The following is a 13,072-nucleotide window of genomic DNA, read 5'->3' as shown; positions in this document are numbered from 1 at the left end:
TACACCCATTTTATTGAACCCCTGGTTTGAGTCGACCTTCTGAAGAAATGTTACATGGATTTGATTTTGTTGTGGGAGCTGCCTTGGGCAGAGGAAGGACAAGAAACCTGTGGAAATATATTATGCTAGTAAGACCTTACATGATGTTCAATTGAACTTTTCTACTGAAAAGAATGAACTACTAGTTACTATTTATCTTCAAAGAAATTTAGGTCCTATTTTCTTAATAGTAAAGTATTTTTTATGATGTATTCTACCTCCACCTCACCATTCTAGTGTATTATACTCATTCGTATATTCTTCCGAGCAAGATATCTAAGTAATAGTTATCTCTGCATTAACCTTTACATATCCTCACACTTTATTTTAAGTGATGAGTTTTTTTTTTCCTTTTATTTGCACATATAGTTATCTATGAGCCTTGATAAGCCTAAAATTGGTATGTAAAATATGTTGTTATTTTCGCTTTTAGACTTATGCAATAAAATTTATAATAGCCCTTAATCACTAAATACGATTGTTAGGCCCCTAACTAGGCAGCATTCCCTGCCCAGAGGCCTGCGTGCTTATTGGGAGGGCGTGTCCATTGTATTTCGGCTCACGACATTTTTAAGGACTGAGTCATAATGGGTAGCAATGCCCAATACCTGATTTTCAGGCCATTGCCACTGTCGGTGGTGATTCACGGCAGACTGTGCACGTGCTCGTCCACGTCCAAGGTGGGATGGATCAGATACGGTCCGTGCGTGCTGGGCGCACGGGCTGAACGGTGTGTGCGCGCGCGCGCCAAGCGCCGCGCGCCAACGCCAAGCACCACGCGCGGCACCAACGCTACCCGCGACCGCCGAGCGCTCCATGCGGGAGCGGGAAGCGCTGCGCACGAGTGCGGGACGCGCAGGCCGGGTGGCGTGCCACAATTGCAGCGCGCGGAGTTGTGCGGGGTGCCGCGCAGCAGACGCGCGGGCAGCGCGCACATTGCGTGTGTGCGGCGTGGGGCCGGGAGACATCCCACCAGGAGACTAAGGCATATGTCGCACTGAGAGCGCCGAGACAGCACAGCGGGCGCGTAGCGCTCCTACGGGTAGTGTTGGGCATGCAGCGCCCAGCTCGGGGGCATCGAATGCGGTGGCGTCGCGCAGACTGCGTGCTAGAGTCTCGACACGGGTGCCGGTGGCATGTGTGACCGTCAAGGCATGGGTGGTGTGTGTGATCGCCAGGCCCGCGGGCGCGCGGCGCGCAATGCGGCGCATTTGTGTACCGACAGAGCGGGCGCGCGCGCAGAGCGGCGGCCCTGAGGCGGTGTGGCGACATTACCTCGGCGCAAGGTGCCTCATCTCGTTCGTTGTATCACCCCTCGTCTTCCCCCATGTAATTATCCCCAATGATGATGTACTCTCTATGATATAAATGCGATGACCCTATTCACTGACAGTGCCTAGCACCACCATCTCCTCTAACCCCTTCTATGCAATCTTAAGCAATTGAAAAAGCTTCCGCTGCAAGAGATCAAGGCTGCTCAGTGTTCTGCTCCAAGCACTCAGGCCGGCACACGCCAATTCCGAGCAAGAAACCTAGCTTGAAATTTTACCGTGTGACAACTATGTATAGAGAAAGCAAGGGGTTGAACCACAGGGAGGCACTCTGTAAGAATTTTTATCTTATTTCAACTGAATTAATTCAAGAATGAATTTGGTTTGCATTTAATGGGCCTTAATTGTGTTTAATTTTGTTTGTAATTAATCAAAAGTAAGCAAAAGCTTAATTTTTTATCTCAATATTTTCGGTCAAGACACTCTAGATAGGATAATTTTGATTCTTATATCAGATTAATTCACATGACCAATATTCCAATCAAGATGATTTATGAAGTCTATTTTTGTGTTAATATTGGTAATTAATAATCAAGAAAGGGATTTATAAAATTGGCTTGAAGATGGACAAATTTTTGGATGAAATTTTGTATTTAGGTCTCTTATATATTTAATTGAATTTTCAAATAATCAATTTATATATCTAGAGAGATAAGATGGACGAATTAGTCTAAAGAGAGAAAGTAGAAGAATTTGTGGGAAAATGAATTAAAGATAAAACTCAACCCTAATCTAGAGATCTAAGATGCCATATAGGATGAAAATAAATGTAGAACTAAGATTTATGAGTCAAATCTTAAATTAGAATCAAATTGTAATGCTAATCATCATTCAAATCAACTTCAAGGGCATGTACATTTCGCCCATGCCTTGGCATTTTAAAATCATTCAAGAAGAAGTTTGAACAATGAAGAAGAAACTAAGAACTTTAAAGATTGAACCACGATATGTCGACTTCAAAAGCAACACCTGTGTCCTTCCATTTTGCATCATATCTAATGGATTCCTTGGTTCGGACCAAAGAAGCAATGTCACTCGATTATTATCAAACTAACTGCAATCTTTTTCTTTCTGTCTGACCAATTTCTCGGGGGAGAGTTTCCTCGGTGAATTTCCCCTACTTCCCAACTTGTATTTCAAGATCCAAACATATGGATCGTAGAGGGTGAAAAGACAAACCTACCCTCAAATTTTGTGCGCAATCGGACGATTAGATCTCAAGATATGGCCATTTTACTGGCGATTAATCATGTCCATTGGATTTTTTATCTCTCCTCCACACGATGGAAAATGGCATTTCCTGATTAATCGAGGCTCTTTCCTTGCTTTCTCCACCCTCGGATCACACACTGCCACGTCTTCGTGCGCTGAAAATAATGAAATCATTGGCGTTATAGAGAGAGAGAGAGAGATTATACCTTTTAAATGGCTGGGAAAGCACCACGTCACCGCGTGACCTTCATTTTGAAAAAAAAGCAAATAAAGGCGAGCTTACCGCTTTTAATAAATACACACAGAATATCAACTTGATGCATGCATTTAATGTACGTGGTTATCGATTCTCTGTGTGTATTAATTACACAAATTTCCAAATGCGCAAAAGAACAAGACTTACCTTTTCTTCTCAAGCCATCCGCGCCATGTAATAACAGCGACAATGATTGGTTGATTATGGCATCGCACATCGCGATGTCATAATTAGCTGACAAGGAATGCTTTGATCGGATAATCATGGCATCGTGAATTGCGATGCCATGATTTCCTACAGCACATGGTTGGTGCGGCCAATCATTTGCCCGAAATTTTGGGCAAATGACATGGAAGCCACCTAATTTAATAAAATGATTTTTTTTATGCGAAAAATATAAAAAAATAAGAGAAATTCTAGAAAAATTAGTAAAAGCATTAGTGACCTCTAGCCAAGTATTTAATGCCCTACAAAAAATATTTCCTTAATGCATTGAGGTTAAATACCATGTAAAAAATACTAAAAAATCAAAAACAATCATAAATCATAATGCAAATCATTTATGTCCATTCACTTATGATCACATGAAAATATGGCTAGTAAAACACATATATGGAATGTAATATTCATCAATTTCATATTATAATTTTGTAAGTTATCAAGCCTCATCACCCATGTTTCATTGAACACATTCCATATTGTTGGGTTCTGTGACCTTGATCTGGACAAAATAAAGTGGATTCCTGCAGCTAAAGACTGATAACAAAACTGAAACGACATTTCCAAATCAATTGAGCAAATCACCTAGGCATATATGACATTTGTGGTTTCTTGGATCCTCAAGTAAGATTGGTTGAGCTACTCACAGTGCACAGTTTTTAGATGTATCCAAGCAATCCAAGAGATACTTGAATATTCTCCTTCACCTTGAAAATCCTATTTCATACTCCACCGTTGTTGTTACCTTGTCTCTATCAGATCGGGAATGGAGAGGACCTAAGGGGAGAAGGGAGAAGAAAGGGAGTGGCCCTGAAAAATCTTAGTATGGGTAAGTTTCATTTAAGGTGTTCCCTTATTTATAATAAGTGGATTTTTTTCATAAAAATCACCAAACTTATGTCTTTTGACATACAAAAGGAAATTTACATGCAACCTCCTAGGCCCATATATCAGTCTAGTTAATCATTCTAGTTTCCAATATGCTTCATTGGTATTCCAAATTAATTAACTTCATCGTCATATATATTAATTAATGATATATTAATTTAACCTAATCAAAATATTGAGTCTCTGGCCTGTGGGGTGGCAAGTTACACCAGTTACACCTTGTGCTCCAGAAGATACAAAGGAGTGTGTATCAACTCACTCATGGAGCTTGTCTATCATTCATTACAATGTACGTTTAGTCCCTCATCCAATTGATGCTCCTATAATGACCTAGGTTATGGTCAACTGTCAAACCCTAACTAGTCATTTAAGTTAGTAATAATGTGTTTGGAAATCATCAGAGTACTCAACTCTGATATTCCTCTACCTTGGCCAAGGACTTCATCGCATCATCTTCCTTGAGTTGTCTCCTCTTATGATCCCATCTTAACCACTCAATCGTCTTCGTGAATTTCTTTTTGTGCATGAATTACGACTCATTAGAATTCCATGATTTGGAACTTATAGGCCATTGTCAAAATATTATGATCCATCCATGAGACGTCTTAGTTGTCTCATGTCTAAGGACCACATACATAACCATGATGAGAATAAACCCGGTGGATAGTTTGGTATAATACCATTTGAAAATTCATTTAGTGAACTCTTTTCTCAAAAGAGCATCCACAATCTATCCTTAGTTTCTCCACACTGTTGCTTATGGGATTGACCATACTCATCATACGAGTGATGCTAGATAATGTTATTCTATTTGGACACTTTGATTTCCATCTCAAGTATGCTTTGAATAGGAGTATTTCAAACAGATGCTTAAAGACTAGTGATCTTGGATTTACAAAATCATTATAATTCATTGAGTTAGATCATGTATTCATGGACTTTACTATAAGCATCACACATCCAAAATAATGAATACATTGTAGTGATTAACATTTAATAATATATCAAATGTGAGATTAGCTTTCTGGCCTCACATCTCCATCATGCACCACTTGAGAGAGGACCATTATTGCGATTTATTCGTAGCAGTTGATCCATCTCTTAAAAAGATTGGATGACAGAGGTGATAATGTTATAATACGTAGAAGAATTGTGAGGATTGATATACATGCATTTTTATTGGATTAATGCATCAAAGTGTATTTAAGTATATATTCCTAAATAAATCAAGAATATATGCTTATTTCATGATAACATATGAAATTAAATATGAATTTAGCATCTGGGACCTATCATGCACCATTTATACTCATTTGTGCTTTAAATATGAACTAGCACATTTGACTCCTCTGAAGTCAAATTGTTCTCCTTTATTTGACGAGCATGCACATGTAAAATAATAGAAGCACTCTCAAGATGGATGCGGTGAGGATGATGAAGAAGAACAAACATGTAAGTGACTCCAACATAGAGCCAAAGTAGGCTTGTAATCATTTAACAGGTCATCCCTCTCTGTTCGGATGACCCATTTTTCAAAAAGTTAAATTCAGTCAAATTCTCAATTTCTAAGGAATACAGATTGGAGGCCAATTATCATCCTTGAATAGGGCTCAATTTAATCGAAATATTCCTTCAATGCGGTCTCTCTAACCCAAAGAAGCTCCTACAAAGCTTCGTTTTTTTTCTCTCCTCACATTTTTTGCCTCTCTTATGATCAAGCTTCAAGAACGAAATGGAAAGGTCAAGGCCTGAATGCAGCATTGTGTGGTGTTGAAGTTCATTGTGGAAATGAGATCAAGCAGAAGATCATGGTTGTAGCAGGTACAGCCTCAACCGACCTAGGACTGACATGAAAAATGGGATTGTGTGTGTGCTTGAATTATTGTTTTTTTTTCTCGTTATCTCTCCATAAATAATTAGGGTCGTACATTTTCCTCTTTTATATTTTTAAAGTTAATTATGTTCACTTCTAGAATTGTAAGCAACAATACTTATTTCTCCCCTGTTATCCTCCATGATTTTTTATTCCCCATTTCTTATCTTACACTGTAATCTTTCATTCTATCCATTTAACCTCAACATGATTCCACTCATTCTCTAAAAAATGTGTAACTGCATAATTATCACATAAGACCTCGTTTATTCCACTGTCTCTTCTTCTTTTCCATACTTCTCCGAAATGTCCTTATAGCTTTTTCCCAGAAAATAGTAATCTCAAGACCTAGGCTCCTTGAGGATTCGGCTCCTACCCTACATCTGTACTAAGAGAGGGAAACATAAACGTTGTTGCCTGACATCGATTGATAAAATTGGCTAATAGTAATAATAAATTGGGATGATCAAGGCGAATACTACATCTTGGACATAAATTGCGGAGGGTAATTTACTCTTTCATTAGAATTTATCTATTAATGAATTATAACAATGGCTATCCATTGAGTTAAATCGATCTGTCACTAGCTAATCTATATGGCAACTCTCTCATTTAACCTTTACCATCGACAATTGTTACGTACATATGATCCATTATTTAGAATTTATCTATTAATGGATTATAACAATAGCTATCAATTGAGTTAGATCGACCTGTCACTAGTTAATCTATATGGCAACTCTCTCATTTAACCTTTACTATTATCAGCGTACATATGATCCATTATCCACACATGACTCTCAACTGATGACAGGTATGATTTCAATATTTGTTCCCATGGATTTGACCCTTATTCTAAAGGTGTACCTTAGGATTCAATTGCCAAAGAAATTTCCTATACTGGAATCTTAATTGTCATTAGTTATCGTATTTGTACACTTCTTCGTCAGCAAGAGAACCCTGCATGACTTATGGTATGATTAACTGCCAAATCTCAATCAGTCATTCAAGATAACATTGATGTATCAAGAATCAACTTCTCTGACTCGTATTATTCATACTTTACTGGTCACTCAAAGCAGTTACATTAATCCCCTACTCCGTTCTTACTGATTTTCAAGTCTGAATCACGGATTAACTAGAGTGTTTCTTCAGCCAGCCTAATTACAACATCAAATCCATACAAGATTTGACGTGAGAGAAATCAAACGACGATGTTCATCGCGAGTACTGTTCATCGTCGGAGGAAGAAGACGAAGAGCAGCAAGAGAAGAAAAAAAAATGGCAAGAAAATCTTACTAACCAGCGCAGAACTTGGCGGCGAACTTGGTGTGGTTGCATTCAAGCATTTCGCTCAGGCTGCAAGCAACACCCATCTGCTCCAATCGGCGATGGCGGTTCTCCAAGCTCTTCTTCAATCCATGGCGGAAGAACTCGGGATACTCGGCCACCTCCCTCAGCTCCCTCCCCATCGCCTCCACCAAATACCCAATCCTCGGCTTGAGCGAATTCTCAATGCTCTTGATCAGCACAGGAGGATAACCCCCCACAACCATGGCCACCTCCCTCTCGCTCAACCCGCTCCCCCTCAGAAACTCCGCGTTCGGCCTCAGCGTCTTCTCCGCGTCTCTGCACAGCACCTGCGGAAACCTCGCCACCGCTCTCCTCAGATCCTGCCCCTTCAATCCGATCGATCGGAGAAACTCCGCCGTCGGATGCAGCCGCTTCTCCACGCTGTACCCCATGATGAAGGGGTTCTTCAGCAGGATCTTGCCCAGCGCCCCCAATTCGAACCCTAATCCGGAGAAGAAGGCGACCATCTCCGAGAGCTTGTCCTGGATGCTGTAGCTGACCAGGCGCGGGTTGAGGAGGACGAGCTTCCCCGCCTTGTCTTCCGGGACGCCTAGGGTTTGCAGGAACGCGAGAAGAGGGCAGAGCTTCTCCTCTACGCTGTGGGAGAGGACGGGGGGGAATCTGACGACGGCGGCCGCGACTTCTTCTGGCCTGCTCGCGAGGGTGGAGAGGCAGTGGACGGCCGGGAGGAGCTTGGCGGAGGCGTCAATGGCGAGGAGCTTGGGGCACTTGGCGACCACGCCGCGGAGCTTCCTCTCTTCGATTCCGATGCTCTTCAGGAACTCCCAATTCTTCGACGCGTCCTCGATTTGAACTTCTTCCAGGCGCTTGCATTTGCTCAGTAGCTTCTCGATGCTCTCCTTGTCGAATCCCTTCTCTCTCAAGAACCCGGCTATGGCGGCCGAGCTCCTTCCTCCTCCCATGGCGGCAGGCTTCTTCCTCGGCTTCCTCTCCCCCCCCTCATCCCCTCTCTTATCCTCGTGAACGGAACCCAGTCCGTCATCCGTCGTCCTATTCTCATAATGACCAAAATACCCTCGTCTTCTTCCTTAAAACCCTAAATCCCCGCCCTAAGATAATCGCAGAGGAATCGCCATGAAGACGGAGCTCGCCAAGCTTCTCCTTGCCTCCGGGCGGAAGACTCGGATTCGCTTTGGCGCTGATCTCTACTGCAAATCCTCTTTGTCGCAGGGCAGATTCTACGGGATTCCTCCGAGGAGGCCGGCGAAAGAACAGGAGGCGAAAGATCAGAGCTCCGAAGATCTGTTCCTCCGGAACCTCAAATTCGGAGATCGAAATGCAGGCGAGGATGGTAAGCTCGCCGGGAATGGGGGCGACGACGATCGGCCGGAGAGCTTCCTCTTGCAGAAGCTCAAGCTAGGGTTGAAGACGGATGAGCAAACTCCTCCGATCAAGAAAATCGAGGATGATCCTCCGCTTTCGGACTCTTCGGCGCAGGACGCCGACGGCATCTTCAGGAAGATGAAGGAAACGGGGCTCATCCCCAACGCCGTCGCCATGCTGGACGGGCTCTGCAAGGACGGGCTGATCCAAGAAGCCATGAAGCTGTTCGGGGTAATGCGCGAGAAGGGCGCGATTCCAGAAGTGGTGATCTACACCGCCGTGGTGGAGGGCTTCTGCAAAGCCGCCAAGTTCGACGACGCCAAGAGAATCTTCAGGAAGATGCAGAACAACGGAATTTCCCCCAACGCGTTCAGCTACAAGATTCTGATCGAGGGGCTCCTCAGAGGAAGACGCATGGAAGATTCGGTAGAAGTCTCTCTGGAGATGCTTGATGTTGGACATTCTCTCACTGTGGGTACCTTCACGGAGTTAATCGATCAGCTGTGCAAGATCAATGGAGTGGAGAAAGCGGCTGGAGTTGTGAGGAGATTGAGAGAGAAGGGGCTGGCGATTGAAGACAGAGTTATTAGGGAGCATTTGGACAAGAAGGGTCCTTCAAATTCGCAAACTTGGGAAGCCATCTTCGGTAAAAAGATGCCTCACCAGCCACTCTGATCGATCCGTGTACAGGTATTGCTGTGTTCTATCTTCTTTCAAAAAAAAGTTGCTGTGTTCTATCTTCTTTAGATGAGAGTGGAGTGCAACGGGTCAAGAACTCGTGTTCTTTCTCTGTGAGAGTTCTTCGACGGATCCGATGACGTCGTCGAACATTTCTTCGATGCCTCTGAACTTGAATCCCATGCTCGTCAGCTTGGAAGTGTCGAGCTCGTAAGAAGGGCTCTCCACGCCGAGTGGGTTCTCGAACCTTTCGCCCAAAAAAACATCATCAATAGATTATCAGATATGTTTCTTACCTTGAAATACTAAGGTTTTTATTTTACAAAGGTCTGTTGATGGATTGTAGATAACGAACTTAACGGAAAGAAATCAATTCCGTCATTGGTCATCCCTCCTGAATACGTCATCGTCATTAGTTATTCTAAAGGATAGTGAGACGAGTTCTTGGATGGGATGGACGTGACGTGATATGATGGATGACGATTAGTGATGGAGTTGCGAGTTGAGACAGGTTGAGACAGGCTGTTCCGTCCCATTCTGTCACAAGCTAGTGATGGAGTAAAAAACCTCCTGTTTTAATATTAAATTTATGACTTCTGAGACCTAAGTTCATTTGATTTCACGAACTTATTATTCATCGGCGTCATCGTCGTAAGCTGCTGGACGACGTGGGACGATGACTGCCAATCGTCCCACGTCGTCCAGTGACATTTAGTTATGAACTAGCTAGTCTACCTGGTTGGAGTGGGAAGCCAAGGATAGCGCTGGGCCAGCCTGGCGGCCAGCTGGCAGTTGGTCAAGACGGCGGCATTACAGATGTACCGGCCGGCCGCCGCGTCAGCTTCGTAGACGAGGACGTGGCAGCTGACGACATCGTCGATGTGGACGTATCCCATCCGTCCGTACCAGGCGAACGCGTCCGCCTCCCCTGAATCAACGGCCAGCGGCTGAAGATGGACAGAACGACGCAAGTTTGAGAGTGATCGGGTGACCACCTTTCAAGAGGCCGACGACGTCGGAGACCGTCTTGCATGGCCGACGTGGCAGGCTGGGGCCCACGATGAAGGAGGGGAGGACGGTGACCAGATCTAGCTCGTTCTCTTCCGCGAACTTCCACGCCGCCTTCTCGGATAGCAGCTTGGCCAGCGGGTACCATATCTGAGCATGGTACATTCTAGAGAGATAGATAGATAGATAGATAGATAGATAGAGAGATAGATAGAGTGACCTGGAGGCGCTCGCAGAGGTCAACGGAAGACCAGGAGGTCTCGTCGAGGGGCTCGGCCGGGTCCAGCTCGGTCTGCGGGCGGACTCTGACGGCAGAGGTCGACGACGTGAGAACGACGCGTCTCGTGGTGGGGTTCTTCTTGCAGGACTTTAGCACGTTCAGGGTTCCGCTGATCGCCGGATCCAGAATCTCCGCCTGAGTCAACTCCAAAGTAATAAAGATAGAGATGGATTGGTAATAGATACAGAGAGAGATATGGATATATAGATAGATAGGGATAGAGACAAAGATGGATTTGTCGATAGATGGATGGAGAAAATAGAAGAGTGAAACGTGGATAGATAAGAGTGAAAGGTATATGGAGGGAGAGATGGGTAAAGAGGAGGGAGGAGAGAGATAGATGGATAGAGAAGAGAGAGGAGAGAGCGGAGATTGAAAGGTAGAGAGAGATAGATGGATAGAGAACAGAGACGGTGAAAGATAAGAGAAAAAATGAGAAATAGAGAAGAATGAGAAAAAGAGAGTGAGAAAAAGAGAAGAGAGAGAAGAGAAAAGAATGAGAGAGAGAGAGAGAGAAAGAAGAGAAGAGAGAAGAATGAGAAAAAGCGAGTGAGAGAGAAGAGTAAGGAAAAAAGAGAAGACAGAGAGATGAGAGAAGAATGAGAAAAAGCGAGTGAGGGAGAAGAGTGAGGAAAAAGAGGAGACAGAGAGAAGAGAGAAGAATGAGAAAAAGCGAGTGAGAGAGAAGAGTAAGGAAAAAGAGAAGACAGAGAAGAGAGAAGAATGAGAATAAGCGAGTGAGAGAAGAATGAGGAAAAAGAGAAGACAGAAAGAAGAGAGAAGAATGAGAAAAAGAGAGTGACAGAGAAGAACAGGAAAAAAAAGAAGATAGAGAGAAGAGAGAAGAATGAGAAAAAGCGAGTGAGAGCGAAGAGTGAGGAACAAGAGAAGACAGACAGAAGAGAGAAGAATGAGAAAAAGAGTGACAGAGAAGAATGAGAAAAAAAAGAAGACAGAGAGAGGGAAAGTGAAGAGAGAATGAGAGAGAGTGAATGAGGAGAGAGAGAGAGTGAGTAAGAGAGGATGAGAGAGAAGAGAGAGTGAGAGTGAAGAGAGAATGAGAGAGAGTGAAAGAAGAGAGAGAGAGAGAGAGAGAGAGAGGATGAGAGAGAAGAGAGAGAGAGAGAGAAGAGAGAAAGAGAGAGAGAGAAAGAGGAGAGAGAGAGAGAGTAAGAGAGGATGAGAGAGAAGAGAGAGTGAGAGTGAAGAGAGAATGAGAGAGAGTGAATGAGGAGAGAGAGAGAGAGAGAGTAAGAGAGGATGAGAGAGAAGAGAGAGTGAGAGTGAAGAGAGAATGAGAGAGAGTGAATGAGGAGAGAGAGTAAGAGAGGGTGAGAGAGAAGAGAGAGTGAAAGAGGAGAGAGCGGGCGATGGAGAAGAGAGACGGAGAGAGAAGAGAGAATGAGAGAGAGGGTGAAAGAGGAGAGAGAGGGTGAGAGAGAGGAGGGAATGAGAGAGAGTGAAAGAGGAGAGAGAGGGTGATAGAGAAAAGAGGGTGAGAGAGAAGAGAGAATGAGAGAGAGTGAAAGGGGAGAGAGAGGGTGAAAGAGGAGAGAGAGGGTGATAGAGAAAAGAGGGTGAGAGAGAAGAGAAAAGGAGAGAGAGAGAAAGGGGAGAGAGAGAGAGAACGAGAAGAGAGAATCAGACAGAGTAAAAGAGGAGAGAGAGGGTGATAGAGAAAAGAGGGTGAGAGAGAAGAGAGAATGAGAGAGAGTGAAAGGGGAGAGAGAGGGTGAAAGAGGAGAGAGAGGGTGATAGAGAAAAGAGGGTGAGAGAGAAGAGAGAATGAGAGAGAGGGTGAAAGAGGAGAGAGAGGGTGATAGAGAAAAGAGGGTGAGAGAGAAGAGAAGAGAGAATGAGAGAGAGGGTGATAGAGAAAAGAGGGTGAGAGAGAAGAGAGAATGAGAGAGAGTGAAAGAGGAGAGAGAGGGTGAAAGAGGAGGGAGAGGGTGAGAGAGAAGAGGGTGAGAGAAAAGAGGGTGAGAGAAAAGAGTGAAAGAGGAGAGAGAGAGAGAGAGTGAGAGTGAAGAGAGAATGAGAGAGAGCGAAAGAGGAGAGAGGGAGGGGCGTCTGGATGGACTTGTAGGGAGGCTCAACCTTGGGATCAGACTTGACGAGGACGACGGGGGAAGCGGTGTGGAAGACGCCCTCGCATCCCCTCACTGCCTCGTCGAAGCTGCCCTCCACCATCAGATCCGCCTTCACCAGCTCCAGCCTCTCCGCCGCCCCTTCCAGCTCCCACAGATGCCCCACCTTTTCTCTGTCCTCTGCCACCATTCATCTCTCTCTCTTAATCTCTCCATCTCCATCTCTTACCCCCCCAAGACGTAAACGTACATTTAGAGAGAGAGAGATAGCAGACCTGGGTCCCTGACGGTGCCCCTCACACGATATCCGGCGAGGAGAAGCCTCTTAACCAGCCAAGAGGCGAGGAACCCGGCGGCCCCGGTAACGCAGACCAACCCCTTCTCTCCCATGTCCTTCTTCCGTCTTCTCTTGCATGCCCATCTCTCTCTCTCTCTCTCTCTCTTATACACACTGCACTACTCTCTACCTCTTTCAGGTGAGCCATATCCTTCCCGTGGACTAGC

The 13,072-nt window shown here is 44.4% G+C and overlaps 3 protein-coding genes across 3 annotated transcripts; 1 reads left to right on the top strand and 2 right to left on the bottom strand.

The window, feature by feature from the left end:
* Positions 1 to 6,948: 6,948 nt before the first annotated feature.
* Positions 6,949 to 8,094, bottom strand: PDE191 (Mitochondrial transcription termination factor family protein). Its single transcript, XM_078576332.1, has one exon. The coding sequence runs from the start codon at positions 8,092 to 8,094 to the stop codon at positions 7,117 to 7,119; it is 978 nt and encodes a 325-aa protein (XP_078432458.1). The 3' UTR covers positions 6,949 to 7,116.
* Positions 8,095 to 8,100: 6 nt separating this feature from the next.
* On the top strand, positions 8,101 to 9,250 carry LOC144704102 (Pentatricopeptide repeat (PPR) superfamily protein). The gene has a single exon (XM_078576344.1). The coding sequence runs from the start codon at positions 8,267 to 8,269 to the stop codon at positions 9,188 to 9,190; it is 924 nt and encodes a 307-aa protein (XP_078432470.1). The 5' UTR covers positions 8,101 to 8,266; the 3' UTR covers positions 9,191 to 9,250.
* A 33-nt stretch (positions 9,251 to 9,283) lies between these two features.
* Positions 9,284 to 13,000, bottom strand: LOC144704086 (dihydroflavonol 4-reductase-like1). Its single transcript, XM_078576327.1, has 6 exons — positions 12,844 to 13,000; positions 12,579 to 12,748; positions 10,422 to 10,616; positions 10,189 to 10,351; positions 9,929 to 10,121; positions 9,284 to 9,440 (listed from the first exon to the last, which is right to left on the bottom strand). The coding sequence occupies exons 1-6, from the start codon at positions 12,956 to 12,958 to the stop codon at positions 9,284 to 9,286; spliced, it is 993 nt and encodes a 330-aa protein (XP_078432453.1). The 5' UTR covers positions 12,959 to 13,000.
* Between the last annotated feature and the right edge of the window lie 72 nt (positions 13,001 to 13,072).

The sequence above is a fragment of the Wolffia australiana genome, chromosome 1 (genome assembly GCF_029677425.1).
Source record: "Wolffia australiana isolate 7733 chromosome 1, ASM2967742v1".
NCBI lineage: Eukaryota > Viridiplantae > Streptophyta > Magnoliopsida > Alismatales > Araceae > Wolffia > Wolffia australiana.
This window is presented reverse-complemented; position numbering and strand designations above follow the sequence as displayed.